General features: G+C 36.1%; 1 protein-coding gene across 1 annotated transcript in view; it reads right to left on the bottom strand.

Annotated features, from left to right (window-relative positions):
- PTPN13 (protein tyrosine phosphatase non-receptor type 13) overlaps positions 1-27,985 on the bottom strand; it is a 207,278-nt gene that overhangs the window by 25,177 nt on the left and 154,116 nt on the right. Inside the window, exons 24-40 of the mRNA XM_054727633.1 lie at positions 24,430-24,893; positions 23,265-23,396; positions 21,743-21,836; positions 21,039-21,124; positions 19,918-20,074; positions 18,327-18,541; positions 18,133-18,231; positions 15,872-16,236; positions 14,726-14,900; positions 13,031-13,189; positions 11,781-11,952; positions 11,470-11,680; positions 8,044-8,114; positions 4,936-4,997; positions 2,144-2,279; positions 1,329-1,466; positions 1,143-1,231 (exon numbers count right to left, since the gene is read on the bottom strand). Coding sequence (XP_054583608.1) covers positions 1,143-1,231; positions 1,329-1,466; positions 2,144-2,279; positions 4,936-4,997; positions 8,044-8,114; positions 11,470-11,680; positions 11,781-11,952; positions 13,031-13,189; positions 14,726-14,900; positions 15,872-16,236; positions 18,133-18,231; positions 18,327-18,541; positions 19,918-20,074; positions 21,039-21,124; positions 21,743-21,836; positions 23,265-23,396; positions 24,430-24,893 — 2,825 coding nt within the window. The remainder of the gene's footprint in view (positions 1-1,142; positions 1,232-1,328; positions 1,467-2,143; positions 2,280-4,935; positions 4,998-8,043; positions 8,115-11,469; positions 11,681-11,780; positions 11,953-13,030; positions 13,190-14,725; positions 14,901-15,871; positions 16,237-18,132; positions 18,232-18,326; positions 18,542-19,917; positions 20,075-21,038; positions 21,125-21,742; positions 21,837-23,264; positions 23,397-24,429; positions 24,894-27,985) is intronic.

The following is a 27,985-nucleotide window of genomic DNA, read 5'->3' on the forward strand; positions in this document are numbered from 1 at the left end:
TGGCAGCTGCCTCAGCCCTCGCAGCCCCAGATTCATCTGGAAGGTCGTCCGGAAGGTCGTTTGGCTGTCTGGTCTAATTAGCATATTATGCTTTTATTATTATAGATAGACACTGAGCACTAATTCTTACATAGCTTATTCTTACCAGTTTGGATCCAACTATTTCAATATTTTATGAACCAGTCAGGTGTCTAAGTCTTTTAAAACAAGTCTCAATTGAAATCTCAAAGTAATCATAGCAAAAGCCACGGAATAATTGGAAGAATTAGATGTTTCTGTGCTAATTAAAAAACCAAGAATCTATGAGGGGAAGAAGGGAGCATTCAAAGATAAAAGCCAAGTTTTTTTTTTTTTTTACCTAGGTGAGGTATTAACTGGAATGAGATCTTGGATTTCTCAACATTTTGTTTTGAGAGAGAGAGAGAGAGAGAGAGAGAGAGAGAGAGAGAGAGAGAGAGAGATTTTGCATTCATTGGTTGATTCTGTTATTTTTATTGATTTCAGAGAGGAAGGGAGAGTGAGAGAGAGAGACAGAAACATCAACGATGAGAGAGAATCATTGATTGGCTGCATCCTGCACATCCCTGACAGGGGATTGAGCCCGCAACCCGGGCATATACCCTTGACCGGAATCAAATCTGGGACCCTTCAGTCTGCAGGCCAATGCTCTATCCACTGAACAAAACTGGCTAGGGCCGTTGGTTGATTGATTCTTGTACGTGCCCTGACTGAGCAACCTTGGTGCATTGGAATGTGCCCTTAACCAACTGAGCTACCTACCTGGCCTGGGCCTCAACTTTTATTTGGTGTAAAAATAATGACATAAAAAATTATCATTTGTTTGTGTATGTGGTTTTTTTTTTTTTGTGGAACCTTTTTTATGAATGGAAAATTTCACCAAAAGAAGTTAAAAGATTTAAAGGTAAATTCTTTCTCCAAAATGAGTAAATGACATTAGTTCTCATTCTTACTGAGATTACGAAGCAGCCATCAGGATATTATCTTTATTTCATGTCTAAAAGGGAAATTGGGAGATAGAGAGAAGTAAGGCCTCAGCAGAGAAAGCAAGTTTTAAAGTAAGGAGATATATAATTCTAACAAGATGTAGTATCCTACAGTGTTTATCTAGGTAGTAGCCTTACCTCTGTAAAATCTTCAGGTAAAGGTGATCCATCACAGTCTGTATCTTCTGCTCTCTCTTCAGATAACTTTCCACTGGTTTTCAATGCACCTGGGAGAGAAATAAAGAAGCCAAGAGGGGTTACAATGCTCCCAGAGACCTTCTTGCACTCCTTAGTGTACCAACTGATTCCTTCGGGCCCATCTACCTGGAACACAGGCACCTGCTGCCGCATTAGTTTGGTTTAAAAGATTCTGGGCTTCCTCATCCACAACATCCAGCAGAGACTGGATAACTTCAGCTTCTTGAGGGTCGTCATAAATATCATCTTCCTGTACATCAGATTCTTGAAAAACAGCAATTTACATGGGGTTTTACTTTGAAAATATTGATATAAGAAAAAGACAATGTTTCAAATAGATTAAGGCAGGTCTTTCCAATTTTAAGCATCCACTTTGAAAAGTAGCCATGAACAGATAAGCAGTTGACACTAATGGGGGCTAATCATTTTTAGTTCTAGAACTACTCTGGCTGCTCTGGCAAAAGACCACACAAATGCACCCAACAAAGAATAAAACAATATTAGTGTTTGTGATACACCTTTTTATGAGACATTAATAATTTAATGCTTATTTTGTAAATTAATCCCAATTATTAATTCATGAAAGAAACTCAACAAATTATGTTACAAAGATTAAGGATATGATAGAGCAGCCCAAACATCCCCAAGAAAAAATTTCTAAATTATTAAGTAGCCTGTAAATTGTTTCTTCAAAGAATGTGAGAAACACTATCAAACAAAATAGCTATCTTTTCAATCATTTAAAAATAGTTTTAATCTTAGATATGAGAATGAATTCTGGACATTGGTACAGTAATGCAGTTAACAACAATTACTATTATATTGTTCTTTTATTTCTTTGAACAACAAACGGTCCTTTTAAAACCAACTATAAAAAAATAAAACAAACTATAGGGACATGTAAGGCAAATAAGAGAGGATACCTAATCTTTCTTTATTACCTGAATTATTAGAGCATTTAGAGAAACTGGATGACTGATTTGGAAAACTACCTTTGGACAGAATCAAATTTGCTGATCCCTTCATCTGATAAGTAGAGCATTTTCCTTCAGGGTGCAAAACTTCATCACCATTAATCTAAAGCATAAAACCAAAGCAAATCATTAGTTTAGGATTTTATTAAGTTCCAGGGTTAGGGAGGAACTGTACATTGCCCCTCAATGTCCTTCTCCCCCTTTCTTAGTATAAAATTCATTTTATATCTCCTCACCTTAGATGTGTTTTTAGGAAGTACCAGTGCTATAAAATGTGTAATAGAAATGGAACTTTCCACCATCAAATGTGTCTGGAAATCCTAGATTAAACATTAAATCAATATTTTTACTCTAAGAATTCTCACAATGCTTACTAATATAAATTCTGGGTTGCCAAAAGAGAAATTTATTATGCTTTACTTCCTAAACTTATTTGACTGCAGAAATCTCTTTTTTGAGGCATATTTTAATGGGACTTATCTTTCCCAGAACTTTTTAGAAAAGTTTAATAGGGTTACTAAACTTAGAAGTTAAAGGGAAGGGGGAGAAAATCAACCCTTTAAGTATTTGTGAAACTGTTACATTGACATAAATTTCAGTTTAGTGACCTGATCAATTGTTAAGTATAAAGATTCTCAAATCTAGTCTAAATCTCATCTCAATTTAAGAAAAATAACAATGGGCTCATAACTATAAAGTAATTATTTATAAGATATAACTTTCTAATTCAAGGTAACTTGTGAAACATTTCATGGTAGAAAGCCTATTGAAAAAATGACTTGGTGCCTTAGCTAGTTTGGCTCAGCAGATAGAGCATTGGCCACTGGACTGAAGGGTCCTGGGTTTGATTCCTGGTCAGGGCACATGCCTGGTTGCAGGCTCGATCCCCAGTAGGGGGCATGCAGAAGGCAGCAATAATGACTCTCAGAATTGATGTTTTTATCTCTCTTCCTCTCCCTTCCTCTCTGAAATCAATAAAAATATATTTGTTCTGAAGATTTTACTCTTTTTATTAAGAAAAAAGTAGAGATGATAGATGCAATATAATTATTTCTTCATAAATAGTAGTTACATGATGTCAAATAGTTTCATTGAATTGTGAAACTCCAATCTTCTTGAGAATTTCATAATACAGACATTTGTATTCAATGACAGAATATTGGTTGAGCAACTTTCTGGAAATGTGTTTGCAGCTATGAATAACAAAACTTGTAGTTTCTTGGGTTTTATGTTAATATAAACAGAAATTATACCCTTCTCCCTTTCAACAACATGCCAATATTTAAAAGGAACATAAGCACTATACAGCATGACTAACACTCAGAACATGTAAAAATTCAGTTGCTTCAGCTACATGAAATTGAAGTCGTTGTGGCTAAACAAAGAACTGAATGTTGCTGTACCCAATCCACAAACATACAAATACCAGAAATTTTTATGTGTTTCAATCATTTCTGTCTAATTATTCTTCTGCACAATATCTTTTCAGGCCTTCCTGAACCGTGTCGCAAGTTTGAGATAAAATAGTGAGATGAAAGGCACAGAATTTTGGGCTTCTGGCCACTAAATTAATTTTCTCCTCCTCCACTCAATCTAGTTCATGTCCAGAAATTTTGTGGAGATAAGATTTTCAGATTACGAGGAGAGCAATGCCCCAAGCTCTGGATTGTACATGGAAAGACATTCAAACAGTGAGGTTCAGAATACATTGTATGGAATGTGTGTGGGATTAAACAATCTCACAAAATGAAGATCCAGCTGTGATTATTTTATTATTTTAATCCTCACCTGAGGATATGTTTTTTTATTGACTTTAGAGAGAGGGAGAGAGAGAGGAAGAGAGAGAGAAGAGAGAGGGAGAGAGGGAGAGAGGAGAGAGAGAGAGAGAGAGAGAGAGAGAGAGAGAGAGAGAGAGAGAGAGAGAAACATTGATGTGTGAGAGAAATATTGATTGGTTGCCTCCCATATGCACTCAGAATGGGGATCAAACCTGAAACCTGGGTATTTGCCCTAACCAGGAATTGAACCCATGACCTTTCAATACATGGGACAACACTCCAACTAACTGAGCACATGGGCCAGGGCCAGTTGTGGTTATTTTAGAATGTACATTACATGCCAAAAGAGAATCATTAAGTAAAATGATAGCCAAATAAATAGGCATATATGTAGCCTCTTAGAGAGAGCCTGAAGTAGAATTTACTTATATGATAAAATAGTTTTGTTAAATCACCACCAGGTTTCTCTGTGCTAATCTTAAATGATTTAGGCTCTTTCATTTTATCATTGGTAAAGCATTTCCTATGTCTTTTAAGAAGCAAGTAGCCACTTGCTTTTGCCATTAATGTTTTTTCCTTAGTAGCAACAGAAAATTGCCACTTGAGAGTCACTGCTGGTCAACATTAACCCAGATGACCAATTTCACTCTTAATTACATTCTTCTCCTCCGGATACCTAAGACAACCAAAGGAATTGTGCACATTCATAAAACACCCTGGCACAAAAGCTATCTACTTAAGTAACTAACTTGTTTAGAAGCCAAGTGTGTGCCAAATATAGTAGGGTTACTTATGTGGGGGCTTGACTATGTGAGCTCTACTTAGCAAGGCCTATTAGTTCACTGAAATATATTCCTATTATCAATATATGTTTCAGAAAAAGGTAAATATTTAAATGTGAAATCAGTTTGGTTCAAGACACAAACAAGCGGGTTATTTAGAAAAGGAAGTAGGACATGAAGAAGGTGGCCTCTTACTTACCTTGGAGAATGAGTCCTTAGGAGTGAGGGCAGGCTTGCTGCAAGGCTCCACAGTGTGATGACCTCAAAGGGACAACATAAAGAATAAGGGATGAGCCAGTCAGGGCTACACTAGGCACACCAAAATGATGAAAGAAAACCCACGTATCTGTACATGATCTTATTTTTATTAGTACATTATAAGAGGTCATGACATAAAATGATTTAAAACCAACTAGATGGAATCAAATGTTAGAGAAAGATTTACCCCAAGGAAAAAGCCAGTAGCTTAAAAGAAAATAGTTTGCATAAAAGCTCCATTCAGCCTGGTCATTGTGGTTCAGTGGTTGAGTGTCAACCCATGAACCAGGTCATGGTTCAATTCCCGGCACACATGCATGGGTTGTGGGCTCGATCCCCAGTGTGGGGCGTGCAGGAGGCAGCCGATCAATGATTCTCTCTCATCATTGATGTTTCTCTCTCTCCCCCCTCTCCCTTCCTCTCTGAACTCAATTAAAAAAATAAATATATATACACATATACACATATACATATATATATATACACATATATACATATATATACATACACACACACACATATATGTATATACATATAGTCAAGCTGAATGGTTCTAGGGTGAGGTACAGAATATGAATTATCACAAACCAAATGGGAGAGACATCACAGGCCATGAACTAGATTCACTTTACTATTTAAGAGAAGATAGCAAGTCTTTTAGACTATCAGTTTAACACAATAAAATAAGTTTTGGATATAACTAGACAGGACTTTTAACATATGGCTAAACTAAAGGTTACTTTGAACTCTTAGCTGTAGTACAAAAATTCAAACACAAATTAAAATAAAATTATGTTTCTCTTATAGTTAAAGTCATATTTAAAAATAATTTGCTTCACCAAATTGTATTTTAAGATATTTTTAAAGACATGGTAGCGTTTGGAAAAGTTAAAAAGAAAAAAGAAATACAGGTAAGTGTATTCAAGGACTTCTATTTGACAATGACCTAAATATAATTTCACCTGGAGAGATGAAGGTTGAAATAAGTTTTTAGGAATAAATTTCTAGAATTTTGTGGCTAATGTTACAAAGAGTCCAAGAATGGCTTTTAATGTTACTTCCAGAAGATACAGTACATTATTAAACTTCTAGGAAAAATAATGGAAAAAAAAAACCGATACTAATAATAAAGCACTGGTTCAAAATAATCATATTAGAATAGTATAAAACACAATAGTTTATTATGTGTAATTGCCCCCTCCCCCTTTATCTCCAGGCAACCACTGACCTGCTTTCTGTCACTATAGATCAATTTGTATTTTTCTATAATTTTGAATAAATGGAATAATACAGTTTGAACTTTCTCCCCCCCCTCTCCCCCCATCCCAAGTCTGGCTTCTTTCACTTAGCAGACTTATTTGAGGTTATTTTAATTATGTTCCTGTGTGTATCAACAGACCATTTTTATTGCTAAATAGTTCTGTTGTTAGGAATTGGATATTTGAATGTTTTCTGATTTTGACTACTACAAAGCAAGCTGCTAAAAAATTCCTGTACAAGGTTTTGTGTATGGATAAATACTTTCTATTCTCTTGTGTGAACAAATACGAATGCAATGGCTATACCATATGACAGGTATATGTTTAAATTTTAAGAAACTGTCAAACTGTTTTACAAAATGGTTGTACCATTTTACATTCCCCTCAGTGACTACGAGAGTTATTATATGATTTTTCAGAATTCATAAAGGAATTAGTTCTATGGGAGTCAAGTAAGAACCCAATAAAGACAGATCATTAGGCAGTTTCTACAAGGGGGACAGGGAGCAGTGACTTTACTCTCTTTAGCTTAAAAAGTTACAAACAGGAGTCTTTCCAGTGGTCACTAGAAAAATGCTCTCTGGGTTGTTCTGATAGCCTGACCCTAATGTGAACTGGAACTGTTCGCGAGTAGATAGAAGGAAGGCGTTCAAGATAACAGAGGAGGAGAGGAACAGATTTGCCAGCTTTCAGAAGATAAACTACTACTGCAATCTTAGTGAGGGTCCATTTAAGCTACTTTTGGTACTTAGGTACTACTACCCGATAACCTAAAAGTTTAATTATGTATGAAGTACTGAATTTACATTTCATATACACTAATTCTTTCCTTTTTTTTAAAAAAAATAATTCTTTATTGTTGAAAGTGTTACATATGTCCCCCTTTCCCCCCTATTAGCCCCCTCCAGCCTGCCCCCCGCCCCAGGCCCTCACCGCCCCATTGTCTGTGTCCATGAGCCATGCATGTATGCATACAAGGTCCTTGGTTGATGACCTCCCACCCACCCAGCCTCCCCGACCTTCCCTCCGAGATTCCGCACTCTGTTTCATGCTTCCATGTCTGTGGGTCCACTCTGTTTATCAATTTATTTTGTTACTTAGATGCCACATATGAGTGAGATTATGTGATACTTCATATATACTAATTTTCAACAACATTTCCCTGTGCCTAACATTCTTCTTATTATATTAATACTAGCATTAATAGCTACATTTGCTGACCCCAATTATGTAAGTGAGAGCATGGAGTCAGACATCCTAGGTTTAAATTCTAGCTCTACTGGATATTAACTTTATGAGTTTGGGCAAGTTATCACACTTCTCTGTGCCTCAGTTTCCCCTTCTATAAAAGGAGGATAATAATAACATGAGTGTGACAGGGCTGTTGTTGCAGAGGCTAAAGAACTTAGAAAAATACTTAGTGCAGAATAAGTATCAAATCAACGTTAACTGCTGCCACAATTACGAATTCTACAATTTACATTATGATGCTAAAATGTAAGACAGATATTTTGCTTACTCATTGCCATATTCACAATGCCAGAACAGTGCCCAGCACAGATAAGAAATTAAGTAACTGTCTGAATAAACTATTATGTGACAATTAATGTGATATTTCACATATATTATTGTATTAATGCCTCATTATAACCTTGCAAGGTAGCTAGAGCTCCTGCAAAACACTCTGCAAAGGCATTAAGAATATTTTAGTGATAGTGTCCATATCTGCTTCTGGAAAAAATAGTTACGTCTCCATCACTATTTGTGTCATAAAGTGAATGTATCCTTACCATTGGCTTTGGCTGACTTCGGAGTTGAAACAGCAGACTTCTTGGAACTTGGGATCACTGGCTGACCATTTCTGTGTTATAAAAAAATGAAAAGGCAATTGCAAATTACTCAAGATGTTTGTTTAAGTATCCTTTGAACCATCTCTTAATGAGACCACGGAGTTTTATTTTGGATGGGCTTCAGGGGGCCTAGGCGACCCCTAAAACTAAAGACAAAATTTTATCAGTCTTCATCTATGTATTTTCTGAAGGGAAATATTCTTGACCAAAAAGAGTAAGAATCACTTCTTTATATAATCTCTCTTTGGGTTTCAGTTCAACATATCACATTATTTCCCCTCTCATTTCAAACACTGGCAAAATTTCATGATCTAATAATTTGGTTCTCTGTCACGCAAGTAATACTTCAAAGATAACTTAGAAATCATAGATCACTGTTTTATGACCCTAAAGCCCTTGATATGTGTTTTACTTTTAAGTTATTTAAAGTTAAACTCTAGACAAAATAATATATATTCAAAGGATTATGAGAAGAATAATACCACCCAACATGAAAAACAGTAAAAAAGCCCTAGCCAATTTGGCTCAGTGGATAGACCATTGGCCTGCAGACTGAAGGGTTCCGGGTTTGATTCCAGTTAAGGGCACATTCCCAGGTTGCAGGCTTGATCCCCAGTAGGGGGTGTGCAGGAGGTAGCCAATCAGTGAATCTCTCTCATCATTGATGTTTCTGTCTCTCTCTCCCTCTTCCCTTCCTCTCTGAAATCAATAAATATATATATTAAAAAAAAAGAAAAACAGTAAAAAAGACAGCATCTTGGAAACAGGATTAGCATGCAATCTTACTACTGTTAATACTTGAGAAAAAAGGGAGGCTGCCTAAGGTATATAATGTTGAAAGAGGCAATTCGCCATGGGCCCTACGCATTCCTGCATATTATTCCTGGGTGATCCAGAAATGCAAGGCCAAGGTCACTTTTTATCTGGGACAATTCTCAAGGCCATGTTTGCGGTGAGCAAGCTTGAGGGATGACATAACTTCTTTTCCCACACAAAAAGCAGGCTTTCTAGCAGACACCATAAAGGGGCAGGTTCCTGGGTTCTTCTTAAAGTGTTCCTCTCCTGGCATACAATCCACTGCAAGTGCAGGAATCCACTAGGCCCACATATGTCATCTCTGTGGGCCTCAGAGGACATGTGGAATTGACACCAATACCATTTTCAATAAGTATTTTGTCTCTGATGCATGAGTTTCATATCTCCTACCAGCATGCAAGAAACAACAACTGGCTAACTTATTAATTTGCAAGTAGGGTAAAATCACAGACCCTTTACCATTCTTGACACAGAGATAATCAGCATAAATACACACCCCTCCATTATTGCTCTCCTGTGGATAAGGACAGCAGATATATCAACAGTGGAGAGAGAGCTGGAAGAACAAAGAGGAAAGCAATTGGGACTGCCACTATTATATCTTTAGTGACTCCAGAAAAGATAAAAGTAGAAAGAAAAAAGAAAGCAATTTCAGAGCTAGAGCAAAGGGTGCTCTATTGATTTTGAGGCAATCCTATACAATAAAGATGTAATATGCAAATGGTCGTTACACCATGAAGCGTAACGACCGACCGCTTAACGACCGGATCCCGGATCAGCAGGAGGGTGAGGCAGTGAGCTACAAGTGGGCAGTGGAGAGCTACAGGAGGGGGCAGGGCAGCAAGCTATGGGGGGGGGCAGGGGGGTGGAGGGAGCTACAGGAGGGTGGGGCAGCGAGCTACTGGTGCACGGATTTGTGTGCAGGGCTACTAGTAAATAAATAAATAAATAAATAAATAAATAAATAAATAAAAGTCAGCTAAATCTATGGTTTACAGAGATGTTAATTTTCACAAAAATATTTTCCAGGTTGTTTGAACCCTTTCCTTCCCTACTAATTAACATTCAGCTACAACTATGAAAATAACTCTATGCCCAATCTAATTTTTAAAATATATGAGAGAAAACAGTCAAGAATTACATTCAAGGAAAAAAGTACACATTCTGACTTAAAGGTTTAGAAGAAACAAATAAGTTTACTATCAAATAATTTAATTAATAGTACCCATATTTTGAGAGACACACTCTGTAAATCTCATCACGTATCAAGATAAAAATGTGAAGTTTCCCTTTATATAATAGAAGGCTGTAGTCTAGAAGGCCTGGATTATGTACATTGTGGGTGGCAGAATAATGCCCCCTCACCCCCACCCCATGTGTACATCGTAACCCTCAGAGCCTGTGAGTATGGAACCTTACAAGGCAAAAGGGATTTTGTAGATGTAAGGGAAGGTTCTAGAGATGAGGAGATTGTTATGGATTATCTGCCAGGGCTTGATGTATTCGCAGGGGTCCTTATAGATGAAAGAGTGAGGCAGAAAATCAGAGAAGAGCTGTGATGACAGAGCAGATTGCTGGCTTTGAATATAGAAGCAGGCCATGAGCCAAGGAATACCGGCAATCTCTAGAAGGTGGAAACGGCAAGGAAATGGATTATCTCCTGGAGAAGGAATGCAGCTCTGCCTTGATTTTAGCCCACTGAGACCCATTTTGTATTTCTGATCTCCAAAACTGTTAAAGACAATAAACTTGTTTCAAGCCACCATATTTGTAGTAACTTGAAATAATACATTTTTTCCTATTTATTTTATTTTTATGTGAAAGAAAAGTTACTATTAGCATTTATTATGTGGAATTGTTGTGAGGTAGAGTGGGTGTGGTGATTGCACGCCTCACTGGTGGTAGACATGAGGTGTAGGCAGGACTGTCCCGACACTGGGAGTGGGCCAAGACTGGCCTAGGCCAATCAATATGTTCCTATCCCTTTCCTTTAATTCAGGGACTGGCCTTAATTTAGGTCTAAGACAATCAGCACACATTCCTTGCTTTACCACGCTGATTGAAGACTGCTCTGGATGGTGTAGTACGCAGGTGCGAGGCGTGAGCCTGACACAGACATGTGACTTTTGTGTAGGAAACATGCACAGAGTAGAGAATAAAAACAGCAAAGAAATGAAGCCAGAGGCCTAATCAAATTTTACCTGACTACTACATAACCTTTTTAACCATAAATGGCAGTAAATCCCCTTTCTTGTTTAAACCAACTTAAGTGGTATTTTCTGTTACTTGCAACTGAAAACATCCTAACTGACAAATGTAGTAACCACCCTATTAATAACTGCAAACGTATACCCAAACACGAATCTGCTTAAAGTGCTCTGAGAATCTCTTGTCGATCAGGAAGTCTGTTTAACTTAATTAAGTTCTGCCAGTTTAGTCTGTGAATTACTAATTCAGGAATATATCTTTAAGAAAACACAAATAAAACCAAGAGCTGGAAATGTGTACGCATACACAGACAAAACCCACAAATAACTGCAGAGTAAGTACCTTGTTGCTTTTAACACCAGGGAAGGAAGTGACGTGTCTAATGCTCTCTCAGCTGCTTCCAAGGTCATGCCTTGTGTGCTGACTCCATTCACATAGTGGATGATGTCTAATAGCTGGAGATTACCCTCAATCGCTGCAACTGACCTTGGGTTGATATCACTAATATATACAACTTGATGAAGGCTGTCATGACCTCCAGATACGGAAAAACCTTCAGGGAATAAAAAATATTTGTTTCCTTAGCCTTAAGAGTATTTATTTTTAATCCAGCCAAGAAAAATCACACTGCATAAAGCTTGAATTTGCATTACCCAATTCTTCTTTGTTGCACGTTAATGTAATGTCAGGTAGCAAATGAGGTGGCACTGGCATCCTGGGTAATTCTAGAACTCTCCCAAGAACTAATCTGACTGTCTTGGGTGCAGCCCGTAGCAGATTCACTGCATCTGTGTGAGTCATGTTTGTAACATCTGTATCATTAACCTACACAAATGAGAAAGGGGGAAAAGTAAGATTAAATTTTTGGAACAGAGAAGTTGCCAAGAAAATATATTAACCCACCCTAACTCAGCGCTTTTCAAGCAGTGTACTGTGACACACTGGTGTGCCACAAGAATTTTTAAAACATGCAATACCTGACTATTCAGGGGCACTGACCTCTTTTCCCTTAGATTAAAAAAAAAATCAGCCAACACAACAGTAGCTGTCCAGTGTAAATAAATCAAAATTTTTTTGATACCTATTTTTGTCTGATTTTCAAAAAATATAGTTTTTGGTGTGCCACAAATTTTAGCAATTAGTTTATGTGTACCAGATGAAGTAGGTTGAAGATTGCTGCCTAACTTTTTTATATATAATACATGTTATCCAGTAAGAGATGCACAATAAAGACTGGTCCCTAGCCCTGACTGGTGTGGCTAAGTTGGTTGGACATTTCCTGTGTACCAGGAGGCTGCAGGTTTGACTCCTGGTCAAGGACACATGTTAGGGTTTTGGGCTTGATCCCGGGTAGGGGGCATGCTGGAGGCAGCTGACCAATGTTGTATTCTCACATCAATGTTTCTCTCTCTCTCCCTCTCCATTTCTCTCTCTCTCTAAAAAAAAAAAAAAAAAAAAAATCAATAAACTATTAAAAAAAAGAAAAAAGAATGGTCTCTAATTTATTGGTAATACCCTGTACTGTGGAAATACAATAAACACAATGATCAAATAATTATAAGTAAAATATAATGTAAAATACTTAACAAATGCATCAATTTTTTGGTGGTATAGGAAAGTCATCTTTATAGTAATTGAAGAACTTTCTATCCTTGAGACCCAAGATAGCTTGTTTAATGCTTTAACTGAGATTAGAGGGACTTCCAAATTAAAAAGAGAACTTTAAGCATTTTTTCAAACTGTTAACTGTATAAAGGCCTTTACTTTTAAGAGGTAGAGAAGGAAAACATAAACCAAACAGAGAAACAGAATGTTATATTAACTCAACCTCTTGTTCTTTCTCTCCAGCCCTTGCTTGCTCTTTGCCTACATTTTCAAAAATTCATTCCATGCAGTATCTTACCTTTATGAGCCGGTCCCCAGGTTTTAGCCTTCCATCACTTTTGGCTGGATCCTGAATGACATCATGAACATAACAACCAATACTCTGATTGCCTTTGGTTACTGTAAAACCCAGGCTTCCTTTTTCCGATTTAATTAGGGTAATGACAAGTTCTACTTCCTAAGGGAAGAAAACAGTGATTCCTTTAGGAAGTCTATTCTGCGTTATACACAAACAAGAAGATGACTATTATTTCTATTGAATAGCAGAGTGAGGAAACCAATCCCTAAAAGGTTACTTATCTTGTCCAAATGAAGCCAGGCCTATCCAACTCTAGATAGAATACCCTCCAACGTGGAAGTTGAGTTTAAATACAACATTATGTGTTTGTCTAGAGGCTGAGACAGAATTTACTCATGCTTCAATTCTTATATTTTCAGGGTAAACAAGGACACATTAGTGGCTATATCTTGATTATCAAAGAATACTTTTTGAAGGGAAGGTTCAGAAAATTCTTTATGTATTTCTAGGTAACCAAAATAGATGTCAAGGGCCACAAAAAAAGGTTTGTTTTTTTTATTTATTATTTTTTTTGGTTAATCCTCACCCAAGGATATTTTCCCCATTGCTTTTTCAGAGAGAGTGGAAAGGAGAGAGGGAGGAGGAAAGAGACAGAGAGAGACATTGATGTGAGAGAGACATATCGATTGGTTGCTTCTGGCACACACCCCAACTGGGGCTGGGGATTGAATCTGCAACCCAGTTATATGCCCTTGACCAGGAATCAATCCCGTGACCGTTTGGTGAGCAGGCTGATGCTCTAACCATTGAGCAACACCAGCCAGGGCTTAGGGTTTTTTATTTTTTTTGTTAATATGAAATCTTTGGGTGATTACATATCACAACTTCATATATTTAGTTGCATAATTTTTTTTTAAAGATTTCAGCTGACACATAAAGGTTGCTTACAGCTTATAAAGGTGATGACAGATTTCTTAGGAAATAATTTAAAGACTGTAGTTTCACTCTATTGCTGATACTACACACGTACACACACACACACACACACACACACACACACACACACACAAATTTATAGGCAAACAAAATATTTGGAAAGATGAACACCCAAATGTGTATGGTTTTTGGGTGGCAGGATAATAGTTTTAATTGTTTTTTTTCTTTGTTTTCTAATTTTCCTACAACAAATATTTATCACATGAATAATAAAAAGTTTTGAAAAAGACTAACTTTAGGCAAATGTAAATGATATTATTATTGAAAATTTGGCTTCCAAACTGAATTTGTAGGCTTAGAAGTTCTAGGGCTATTAGTACAATGTAAAGGGATCCATTTGCACACACTGAAACAAGTATGGTGGAGAAAAAAATTATTCAGTCTTGATTAAAAAATAATTCATTAGAATTTAGCAAATAGCAGATACTGAATTAAATGCTCTATGTATACTAATCCATTTAATCCTCACCACATGAAGGTTACTAGCCCCATTTTATAGCCAAAACTACTAAGACTCAGAAAAATTAACTAATTTTTCCACAGGCATCTGCCAAATGGCAGTAAGTCAGCAGCAGAAACAGGATTTGCACCTAAATTTTTTGCTTTCCCCCTAATTCTCAGAAGAGAGACATACCAACTATGATATCCATTTACTGGACATGAATATGAAGGTACCTTAATACAGCAGAAACAACTCACCAGCTCTGAGTCTTCAAGGTGGTTTTCCAAATCAGTCTTCAAAGATGTCAAGCTATCTTGTCTGGTTGGTTCAGAAGTGTGACATATATGATATTTATCTGTTAAATTAGTGGAAATAGATTCTGTTTGGGGTGGTCCAGGAGTCACATCCAGTGGTAGAGGGGAAGGAGGATTACTACAGAGACAAAGAAGCAAGACTCTTTTCAAATACATTTCAATGTCAATATAGTAAGTTTGTGCTGCGAACAGAAAATTTTAATAAATATTCATATCTGCTTTTGATTGAGACCCTTGCTACTTTTTATCTGACTCTGGACTATGAATTTATTTCATATCTGTTATATGCTAACATCACCAATGTTCTATTTTGAAGCTCTTTATAAAATGCACAAATCAGCAAGACAGATTAAATAAATATACTTTTGATTCCTGGTTGTTAATTTAAGGCTGAAGCTAATGTGTTTCAATTTAATAAGAAAGAGAAGAAGAAAATAAATGTTTTATTTCTGTTGTTATTTTAGATGATACAATAGAAAAAAAATACTTGAATGAATATGATTGAACCTGGATATATATACAAAGACATAACCAAACAGTACAATGTATGACTAACAATTGGAGGCATACATGTCTCTTTATATGCCTCTGTTGTCAATGATTTCTCCTTTTCCCATTTTCTGTACTTTTGTATATCCTACCTTATGCAAACTCTCTATCCCTTCCTCCATACCACTCCCTTTATATTTTTACTCACTACTCTCCTATCCCATCACTGTCTAAATAGGTTTCTTCTCTTTCTGTCAAATAATCTGAATGATGGTGAAATACAAACAACTTTCCCAATTTTTAGTAAATATGCTTGAGAAAAAAAGAAAAAACAAACAAGCAAAACGAAACAAAACAAACAAACAAAAAAGAAGTAAATATGCTTGAGAGAGCAGTAAGGCTCAGGCTGAATGGCTAGGAAGCTTACAGCTAACTAAAACTGTCAGCCACAATAGTTTGATAGCCAATAGGGTCATCATCTACTTAATCATTGTGAAATTCACTTACAGGCACATTTCATTCTTAGAGAAATGTAGATTGTTGCTCCTGTTAATAACAGTTAGTTGTGTTGAGTGCTATGCATTACAAAATTGGCAATACCTGTGCTCGAGTCCTGGTTTGTTGGATATTTTCTGAGGATAATAAAACATGGTACAAATGGTATCTTCTTGACTCTTGGTCGCCTCGTGTTGATTTTGTGCCTGTGGTAGCATGTTGCTTAGAGTCTGATGAAAAGCTGAACTCCAGCTCGTATTTGGAATTTTTGCTGGAGCTTTCACTAAGTCTTCTTCTCCACTCCCACTGCTGTCACTGTAACTGTCTTTCCTGGATGAGGATGTGCACTGTTTCGTGCTTTTGTCAGACATTTCATTTTCATCTGAGCTGGTCCCTTGCCCCACACATGCTGGCTGAGAGGGGTCTTTACTGTTGTTTGGAAGTACTTGTGCTGGAGAATGCAGCGGGGTCTGTAATGAACACATTTAAAGAGACCTGAATGTGACAGCTTATAGTAATTTTAGAACATTTGATAGAAAATGAACACATTCAACAACAGCACTTTCTATTAAAATATTCTATTACTTTTTATAATTAAAGTAATTATACTCAGTAGAGAAAAAATATATAAAAATAACTCTTAATATTATATGAATTATACTTTAAATCAGAATTAGAGTTATCTATATATATAAAAGGCTAAGCAACCGTCACATCTGAAACAACTGAACAAACGACTGAACAGGCTGTGTGGGGCGACCAGGCTGGCAGGGGGGTTAGTGAGGGGTGACCAAACAACTGAGCAGCAGGCTGCATGGAGTGACCAGGCCAGCAGTGGGGGCAATTGGGGATGACCAGGCCAGTAGGGGGGACAGTTAGGAGCGATCAGGCGGGCAGGCAGGTGAGCAGTTAGGAGCCAGTGGTCCTGGATTATGACCTCCCCCCTCCCCCCATGCATGAATTTCGTGCACCGGGCCTCTAGTACTATATATTCTGCTTTGTATCCTACTTTAAAAATTTAGGTTTTTATGAGTACTTTCTGAGGTCCTTAAATATATTTTGAAAACAACCATATAAAATTATGTAATAATACTACAGATGGATATACCTTTAATTTATTTCAGAATTCTCCTTTTATTGGATACAGGGCTAGTTTCTAGTTTTGAACTATTAATAGAAATCTAGGGGAACTTCTTTGTATATAGATTTTCACCCAAGTTTCTAATTACTTCCTTATAATTTTGTATATAATTAAAATAGAATTTTTTATAATCAGCACATAGGATGTTTTTAAAGGCCTTGTTAAATATTTCCAGATTGCTTTCCAGAAAGATTGTATCAATTTATATACTCATCAAGAGAGTTCCACCAGTTCCTAACTGCTGACCCAAATCAATGTAGTTTCTCTCTCTCTCTCTCTCTCTCTCTCTTTAATGTAGTCTCTTAAAATGCTATTTATAACCTTCCCTATAGAAATGTTACTTTCCTATTAATAGCCTTCTCACACTTTTCTTTCTGATATAAAGGTTACAAGTTTCTCTTGCCTTTCGTATGCAGGGGTCACGTTCACTGTTTATGGAACACTACTTTTTTAAATCCTCATTCAAGGATGTTTATTAATTTTACAGAGAGAGGAAGGGAGAAAGAGAGAGAGAGAAACATCCATGTGAGAAATACAGATCGCTTGCTTCCCGTATGCACCCTGACCAGGGATTAAAACTGCAACCTAGGTATGTATCCTGACTGGAATAGAACCCATAATTTTTTTGGTATACAGACAACAATTAACTGAGCCACCCAGCCAGGGCAGAACACTAGTTTAAGTACATAGGACAGAGGTTGTTTTTCTTCAAAGGCTGTCTTATCTATCAATATGCTATTTATAAGTAACTCCAAAATAGATTTTGGATCCTTTAGATATTCCTTGACATAAAAAAGGAAAAGGAACAAACATATTTTAAAATATGTTTTAAAAAAGCAAAATATCTTAAATAATTCTCAGTTTTATCTAATCTAACTTAGAATGAAAAATATGTTTCCCCATTTGGTCCAATGAAGAAATAAACAAAAGGTTTTTATAACCATTATTTTATGTCTTTTTCTATTTATGCTTAGAAAACAAATTCCTAAAATCCTTGAAGCTAGAATTTTAGAATTGGAAGGGAAAGAAGAGAAAGTGAATTGAGTTACTTTATATTGCAAATACAGGATGCACTCAGAGGTTAAGTGACACACACAAGATAATACTCTTAGCTGAAGTACCTGGGATAAAACCCCGGAGATCACGCTATATGAAATCACTACAGCTGAATTAATCACTCAGTTGACATGCTACAAAAACATAAATTACTTTTTGCAGGCCTTACCAAAAGAGCAGGGTCAATGTCTGGTAGCACACCAGGTGGAGGTCTGCAGAGAAGCAAGGATACTTCTGGAGATGTTCCTCTGAGAGCAGATATAACTTCCTGGGGGTACAATAAATGACAAGTGAAGCTTAGTTAAACCACCATTACCAAATCATTCTGAAAGGCCAATCTATCTCCACATGCTTTGGGCTCACCTGCTGAGACAGTCCTTTCAAAGAGGCTCCGTTCACTTTCAAGATAACATCTCCCACATCAATTTTTCCACTTTCTGCTGCTGGCTGTCCAGGGAAGAGCTTTTTAACCCTTACTATGCTGGTATTCATTTGCTCAGGTATAAGATTATCTTCTCGAGAAAAACTGAATCCTAGGCCTGAGCTATTTTTAAACAATTTTACCTCAAATGTATTCTCTGCAGAAAAAAAATTTAAATATTCTTAACATGTTATGTATACATATGAACATACAAACATAAATACTTTTAGACACATTTTTAAAAGCCCATTTCCCCACCATATTTACAGCTTTATATATACTCACTGCATTATTATTCTGTAAGCAAATCCTATTTCACACTATAAATCAGAAAACTAAATGTAATGAACTAAGCTGCATGAACTAACTGCTTGAACAGAAAAGAGGATTTTGAAATAAGGGTTCTGAAAAGAAAATTATGCTTAATCCCTCGTGTTTTAAAAGACTGTAGAATAACAGAAAAAGAAGAAAAAAAATCCAAGAGAGGAGAAGAATAACAAAAACCCAGGTATACAATGGGAGAGAAAGTTAAGAGCAAAACAAATGTTAGAGAAGGCATGGGGAAGATGACATTCTAATGTTTTGGTACAGTATAACATAACCCAGTAAATTACAATGACATTATGAAAAAATTCTCATCATCAACAAAAAATTTTTTTTAAATAAGCAGAAAAGAATAAAAAAACACATTTAAAAAATGATGGAAGAAATAAAGAATATAGGGCAGTGAGATTAAGTGGGTATACTAATTTTACTTTCATAATCAGGAAAAATATAGGCTGGGTTGTATTTTCTCCGTACTTTTGGAACTAATTTAGAGTTGCTAACATTTGTGCAATCAAATAAAAATTTAAAATAAAAGACAAATAAGAACTTCATACCACCACCATCCTTCATAAAGTAAAGGGTATTTATGCCCCTTAAAAGGAAGATAAATGGAATCGAAGAATAAAGGGGACTTCTGTATCATGAACACATTTAGCAAAAAGTTCAACACTACATCATTTTTAATTTTCTTATTTTGCTACTAATTAGTGGTATGTCTAAGGGCTGTTAAAGTTTGTAAGAAAGATCAGTATCTGGGATCTATTAGGTAAATTTCTACTCAGGGTTAGCTTGACAAGTCCATAAAATTAAATGGAAATATAGAAAATGTAAGAGCCAAGGTTTCATATGGGTTTGAAGCCATTTTCAGCAATTATTTCTATATTTTTATATTTTTTCCCTTACAGATATGATTTTGAATTTTACAACTAGCTAAGGCACTATTAGATGACCATAATCTGTTTTAAGCATAACTTCATTATCCAAAGTCTTTCAGACTCTAAAAGCAGCAAAAAAATCAGAAAACTAAATGTAATGAACTAAGTCATTTAAATATGTCATTTAAAAAAAAAAATCAGTGTAGTGCTGCATCAGACTATTCACATTTGAATAATAATTAAAGAGACACAGGCATGAATTATGATCCAACATGCAAAACTCAAATTTTGAATAAGTGAAAGCTGAGATGACAGTGTCCTAAGGCCTGACCTTCAGTGACAAAGCTGTAGTCTTTGATAGGAGTAATTTTCTTCACCATTTTTTCTGGCACTTGACCATCCAGATCTGGAAGGGTACACTGTGGGGTTTCAGGGGCATGTTCTTTGGATGCTGGAGACTGTCCCTTTTCTAACAGCAGATGAACCAACTGAAAAAATAAAAAAGCACTCCATTAACGAAAAATAATTATAAAAAAGTAGATCAATTTTCAGGATTTTTGTATAATCGATGGTATATATTTCAAGTAAATAACTGGTCTACAAAAGTATAGGGAGAGCAAAAAAGAAACAAAAGCAAGGGATTTGAAAATTTCAAAATTAAGTTTATATTATTTTCTGTATAAAAGGATAAATGATTAAAAAGAAAAAAAAGGTCTACTATAAAATAGCAAATATGCCCTGGCCAGGTGGATCAATTGGTTGAAGCGTTGTTCGGTATACCAACAGGTTTCAGGCTCAATTCCTGGTCAGAGTGCATACCTCTGCTGTAAGTTTGATCCGCAGCTGTAGGACATCTGGGAGGCAACCCTTCAATGTTTCTCTCTCATCTTAATGCTTCTCTCACTCTCTCCCTAAAAATCAATGAAAACATATCTTGGGTGAGGATTAAGAAAAAAATAAAATAACAAACATATTATAGAAAATTGTGGTACTAGAATAAAATCACAACTGTACTATAATATAAAGACCACTGTAAATAATTTGCTAAACTCCCTGACTTAAAATGTATTTCAACAAAATAAATTTAGCCTTGGGGATAAAGAATGACTAGAAGTGAAAATCACTAGATATTTGTAGATGCTGATGAAAATTTTTAAAAATGCAATCTCCACCATTCCTTCTGTCAGATCTCTGGTAATATTAGGGCTAAATGTGATACAGAAAGCCAGTTTCTTCAGTAAAAAAACTAAAACCTCTTGTCATAATACTTGCTTTTTTTTTTTTTTTAAATACTTGCTCCTTAATTTGTAGAAAAAAAATACTAGAATGTTTATATAAATCAGGCTTGTTTTCTTGACTAATAAATTTAGAGATATCAAAGAAATTGATGTTATTCACACATTATTATGTTCTTCTAAGGTATCTTAAAAATTTGGTATAATGATCTATTACCTGTCCCGTATTTCTCAGTGTTTCCACAGCTTGCTTATGGGTAGCTCCTTCCAGACTAACTCCATTAACAGCTAGGACACGATCACCTATAAATCAGGCAGTCATTTTGAAAAAAGCAAATCATAAAATATAATCATGCTCTTTAATACCATGTGATTTTGTTTCGTATTAATTTGTTCAGGAGAGACTCAGACAAATTTTGCACAAAACTGTAACAGTTTCTTTAATGTGTATTTAATTTCTTTCCTAATTCTATGGCTAATCTTAGGTACATTTTAGAATAAGATAATGTATATATGTAAAATTGATTTAAATCATGGCGTAAGATAAATTAAACTACAAATGTAGAGCATTGGAGGGAACTAAACTAGTTAGTTCTTATTAGAAATGTAGATGTCACTGTTTTTACAAGGTCACTATCCTGTTCCCATCATCTGGTAGTTTACTTCTTAGAAAGTGCAAAACATGAACTAAAATATCATCAAAATATTTTCTGATACTAGAGAATAAGGTGGAAAAAAAAGAGTTTTTGGGATGACATCAAGGAGTTTTTTAATACTCAAGTCTTAAAATAATTGTATATGTTCTTATTTTATATTACAAATAATTTGAAGGTCTATTAGTCTATCAACTTTCTAATTTCTTATTTATATGTTGAAGTGATAATCCTCTATATAATTCCCATACACACACAAATAGTCTACCTTTGTGAATTCTACCATCGAACTCTGCTGCTCCCTTGGGAAGAACTGCTTTCACATAAATGCCACCATGCCTGACACTGGTATTCACACCTCCCTATGTGGAAAAAGACAAATAAAATAACATTTTGTAATACAAAGAAGTTCACACTCCATTTTTCAAATATGAGACCCAGAAAGCATTCAATTTATCAGCGAAAGCAGCTGCAGCATGTCAGCACATGCAATTAGTTCAATACCCCAAAATATTTCTAGCTAAGTTTTCCAAATATTAAAGCAGTTACTTTGTAGGAAAACTCTTTATTCAGAAAATAACAACATGCCAGATCTTGACTATATGAAAAATTACTCTTCCTCTGTAAGTCTATACCATGCATTATGAGCCAGCAGAAAGCAAAATCCATCTATGTAAAATTAGTGTGAGAACTTAGTTGTCAGAAAAAATAGTATATAGAATAATATACTTCTGATCATATTTGCTATCTGAAAGCAAATCTTATGAGTCAAAGGGAAAAACATTTTTTTCATTTTGAAAGATTTTGGTAAGAAATTTGGTTATAGTGGACATGAGAGGTAATGAGTAGATTTTCCATTCTCATGGATATACAGCTTTTATTTCCCTTCATAATAATAGGAAGATAAAATTCTAAAGTTAAGGGCAAAAGGAAAAGAGCTGTAATATTTTTTAAAATGCTAGAGAATTAGGTCTTTTTGATATTGATAAGTTATATATTAATAGTGCTATTTCTGAATCACTTTTTATTACTAATATCCTTCAAATATCATAAATGATAATGTTACCATTTAGGGTACATTCATTAATAGAATTCTAAAGTAATTTTAACAAGTAGCCATGCTCACATTTTAACTACCTTAAAAGTACACATATTCCTTGGGAACCTGTAATTTTAAAATACTAATCATGTTTACAAGTTAAGATGTATTATGGAGAGAAAGGGCATATACATTAGGCTTACATTACTTATGATGTAGATTAAAATGTATTATTTCATGTTCAAGCAGAAACTATCAAATATTTGTTAAATCTTATGTCAGATTAAGCAAGTATGAAATCTATGTGGAAAATGTAGTGCGAATCACAGGAAAAAGTGATTAGTACGCTCAAGTTTTTATTTTATTTTTAAATATATTTTTATTAATGTCAGAGAGGAAGGAAGAGGGAGAGAGAGATAGAAACATCAATGATGAGAGAGAATCATTGATTGGCTGCCTCCTGCATGGCCCCCAGTGGGGATCGAGCCTGCAGCCCGGGCATGTGCCCTTGACCAGAATCGAACCTGGGACCCTTTAGTCCGTAGGTCGACACTCTATCCACTGAGCCAAACTGGCTAGGGCAGTACGCTCAAGTTTTTAAAAAAGTTTTAAGATATGGTTCAATTTTTAATTTTGGAAGTATTTGACAAGTTTCCTATTTGAAGCAAAATAATTGAATTAATTAACTGAAATACAATAGGCTGCTGGAAATGGAGAAGAGAAAACATTTGAAAACCTTGTCAAACAGTACCGTGACACTTATCCCCAAGCTGTTATCATTTTTAGCCAGTTGAACCTCAAAGATATCTCCAGGTTTAGGAGGTGCTGAAGGAAAAGTTTTAAAATTCATTTTGTTGGATGTATTCACTGAGGAGGAAGATTCCTTAACAAAGAAAAACAAACAAAAGGATTTCTTGTTAGACTCAAAATGAATTACTATTGGAAGATTTAATATGTGTTTTTTGGATAAATTAAGAAAAAAACAAGATATTAAGGGATAGAGTGGATTCAAAGATCATGAGAGTTGGAAGAGATCTTTGAGATCATCTAATCCAATGCCTTCATATTTTATGGTTGAGGAAATTGACGTCTAGAGATTAAAGGGTTTGCTTCAGGTCAAACAGCTTGATATGGCAGAGGGAAGCCCGAACCCACTGCAGACCTGGCCTTTACATAACCCTTGTCCAATGCTTTTTAGACTCCAAAATTTGGAAAGTAAGCCAATTTCCTTAAAAAAAAAAAATCAATACATATTAAACAGTAGCTTTTTACTTAGAGTTTTAAGATGAGTAGGCTTCATGTTTACTTTGCTTATGTTTACAAATCCAATATAAACATAGGCATTGCAGCTGAGTCCCATTTATAAAGGCATAACCCTTTTATGAGAAATGTTGGTTTTCAGTAAAAAAAAAAAAGGGGGGGGGGCTTAAGGTTCTTTCCTGAATTTGCTTGTGAAAGTGAGCTTAAATTTATATCATTTCTAGGAAATGGGCAATTTTCTATATTGTTGTTCATCCATCCAAAACTTCAGAAGGATTTGGTTATCAAAAATAAGTCAACTGGCCATTCCATGAACTACTTAGGAACAATACTTTTCAAATATTAAATTCTCTTACAACGTGAAGTATGCAAGAGATGAACAACTTGTAGAAAATAATCAACTGATTATTAATTTCTTTGGGTTATTAGGTAACAAGTTCCCAAATCATAGCCATTTTAGAGTTAGTATTTAAAGCTGCTAATTTCTCTGAAAGTTAGCATCAAATGCAGTAGCAGTTAGTAGCATACTATATAAATTATTTTTCCTTTCTAGAATAATGTAAGTTTATAGTAGAATACTCTACTCTGAAATTTACTTGCTGTTGTTTGTTTTGTTAAATTAAAAACGCAAAACAAAGATTCAAATTAAACTATGCCTTTTTGGGCGTTTGATGATCCTGACTGCCGGAGTAAGTGGCTTCATCCATGTCTGAATCTCCACGATCAGAGTAATCTGTTGCATCAGAAATGCCTGGTTTTTTAGCTTTGCTTTGGTTACTGTCAGTAGAAGTCCTCTTCTTCTGAGTGGCTCTGGATATCACAGATGGAGAAGGGCTGCCGTGCTGTGATTCCTGCCAGGTTCGGTCACCTACGTGGCTGGCAAAGAAGCCATTGACCTGGCTCTGAGACAAGCTGGCACTCTCAGTCCTGGAATCTTGAGAACTCAGGCTTCCTTCCCGCAGCCCTCCAGACAGCCCAAAAGAGCTCTCTGAAATGTGCCTCAAGGTACCACGTGGCCAGCGGTGATCCTCAGAAGAATCTATAGTGCTGCCTTGCATATAGGAAGGTTTCTTCATGTAATTTTTCATGCCATTGGCAATGTGCACAGGAGTAGAAGGCACTAAACGTCAAAATCCACCAATGAAAATAACAGGTTAGTGACACACACATGCCAGGGCTTACACACATGCACAATGTTCCTGACGACTGTTGGGAGGATTTTACACAGGAAAACCACACATCACACTTGACCCAGGGCCTGAAACCATGACAGGAACCCAACAAATGTAGTAGGTGCTTTCTGTTTCCTTTGCTCATCCCTTTGGCTATTCTTGAAGCAACTTCTATGGAAATGTGAGACCCCTTCATCTTAGCTCCCCATTTCCATTCTCTAAGGCCTATTTCAAGTAATCTGTGAAGGCTTTCTTGATTCCCTAACTAGAGATAATTTGGGTCTCTAAAGAACCTTGTTCTTTATTTAATGATTATTTATATATTTGTTTAATATTGTCCTACCAATTATTCCAAGTAATTCTCAAGAAAGGCAACTCCCAAAATTTAAATATAGTCTTTATTAAAACCCACTTAAGAAAGCTTCCCTAAGTAAGAAAAAAACCACATGAGACATTTGCAAAAAAAAATACAGATGCAAGTTTATAAGAAACTAAAAGTTTTATGTAGCAAGCAAAGCCAAAGAAAACTGAAGAGTAATGAGCAGCTGAAGAGAAAATATTTGGAACAGTAAAAAAACTAATTGAAGAGTTAATATCATTAATATACAAAGTTTTTCTAAAAGTCAATAAGAAAAAGTTTAGCCCCGGCTTGTGTGGCTCAGTTGATTGGAGCATCATCCCATGTACTACTAAAAGGTTGCAGGTTCGATTCCCGGTAGAGGCACGTACGGGAGGCAACCAAATAATGCCCCTCTCTGTCTCTCTCTCTCTCTCTCTCTGTCTCTCTCTCTGTCTGTCTCTCTCTCTCTCTCTCTCCCTCCTTTCCTCCCTCCCTTTCTCCCTCCCTTTCTCCCTCCCTTTCTCCCTCCCTCCCTCCCTCCCTCTCTCCCTTCCTCTTTCTCTAAAATCAATTAAAAATAAACAAACATATCCTCGGGTGAGGATTAAAACAAATTTTTAATTTAAAAAAAGGAGTTTAGAACTCCTGTGATACAAGGGTATGATAATGTAGACTGGAAATTAGGAGTAAAATCCTCATCTATAATAATCTATAATAATAAAAGCATAATATGCTAATTAGACTGGACAGCCGAACGACCTTCCAGACGTCCTTCTGGACGAAGCCACAGCGGCGGGGGCCAAGGCAGAGGCCATTAGGGGTGATCAGGCAGGCAGGCAGGCAGGTGAACAGTTAGGGGTGATCAGGCAGACTGGCAGAGTAGTTAGGGGCGATGAGGCAGGCAGGCAAGTGGTTAGGGGCAATCAGGCAGTCAAGCGAGTGGTTAGGAGCCAGAGATCCTGTATTGCTAGAGGGATGTCCAACTACCAGTTTAGGCCTGATCCCTGTGGGAGTCGGACATCCTTTGAGGGGTCCTAGATTGTGAGAGGGTGCAGGCCGGGTTGAGGGACCCCCCCACCCCCACACGAATTTCGTGCACCGGGCCTCTAGTAACTAATAAATATATGAAAAGACATTCTTATTGTTGATCAGGGATATGCAGTTTCTACCTATTTGCTTAACAAAAATGGGACTCTTAATTTCTTATACCACTAATGGTGTGAAGAGCACTGTTATATCTAGTTGGTTGACTGTAAATTGATAAAACTTTAGCAAATTGGTAGCATTTGTCAAAAATTTAAATGTGCATACTCCTTAATCTACTTCTAGGTATCTAACCTCTAGAAATAAGTACATTTTCAGTGGTGTGCAAACAAATGTATTTGTTGCAGCAACATATGTAATAGAATTCTAGCTAACCTGGATGCACAAGAAAAGAAACAAATAAATTTTGATATGCCCATGAATATAAAATATAATGCCACATTAAAAAGGCATATAGCCTGGCCAGTGTGTCTCAGTGGTTGATTATTGACCTATGAACCAGGAGGTCATGGCTTGATTCCTGGTCAGGGCACATGCCCAGGTTCTGGGCTTGATCCCCAGAAGGGAGCCTGTGGGAGATAGTGGATCAATGATGCTATCTCATCATTGATGTTTCTATTTCTCCCTCTCCCTTCCTCTTCTTGAAATCAATAAGAGCATTTTTTAAAAAGGATTCTGGACATTCATGGATGTCCAGAATATACTGAGTGAACAAGTTACAGACTGATATTCAGAGTATAAAAAAAATTGTATTTTTGTTTAAAAGTAGTGTATGTATGTATATGCACTACTTTTTAAAAATTTATCTATAATATATACAAGGCTATTGGACTGCCCTGTCCTGGACTGCATCTGTAGTGTGTGCACCTTTTATGAACACTGCCCTACCCCATGACCGCATGCTAACTCTGTGCCAGGCAGACAAGGCAGGCCTGAGATAGTTTCCTTTTTACAGAAAAAACAATGGTGGCTCAAGAGGATGTAAGTCATACACCTAGTAAGTGGCTCAGGTGTAGCTCAAATTTAAATCATCTGATCTTCATCATGTGGGTTTTCTCCCACAATATGCTAATGGAAGGGATTGTAACAAAATGATATGGTCTTGTTTTTAAATTTCTAGTATGTTTTCTTTTCCTTTTTATAAACTGGTTCAGAACAGGAATTCATAGATATTCTATTTCTATCTGTTGTGTTTTCTATTACATAGGCAATGACAAAGAATTTCATTTCTGATTTGGCCTAAGTGATAGAAAACACCAAATATTTAGGAGAATTTACTTAAGTGACATCAATTTTACACAACAAATCCATTTTTATTCAGATACAGATGACCCTTGAATAACACAGGTTTGAACTACATGATTCACTTATCCACAAATTTTTTTCAATAAATACCTGTACTATTTTTGATCTGTGGTTGGGAGTCTGCAGATGTGGAAGGCTGACTATGCATTGATCAATGCCATATTATAAAGAAGACTTGAGTATCCATGAATTTTGGTATCTTTGCGGGGGAGGGAGGCGCTCTGGAACCAATCCCCTATAGGGAGGCAACTTAATTTATGGGGGAGTCGAAAGTTAGACAAGGATTTTAAACTGTGCACATTGTCGGTACCCCTCATCTTGGGTCATTCAAGGGTCAACTGTATTACTTAA

The sequence above is a fragment of the Eptesicus fuscus genome, chromosome 2 (genome assembly GCF_027574615.1).
Source record: "Eptesicus fuscus isolate TK198812 chromosome 2, DD_ASM_mEF_20220401, whole genome shotgun sequence".
Classification (NCBI taxonomy): domain Eukaryota; kingdom Metazoa; phylum Chordata; class Mammalia; order Chiroptera; family Vespertilionidae; genus Eptesicus; species Eptesicus fuscus.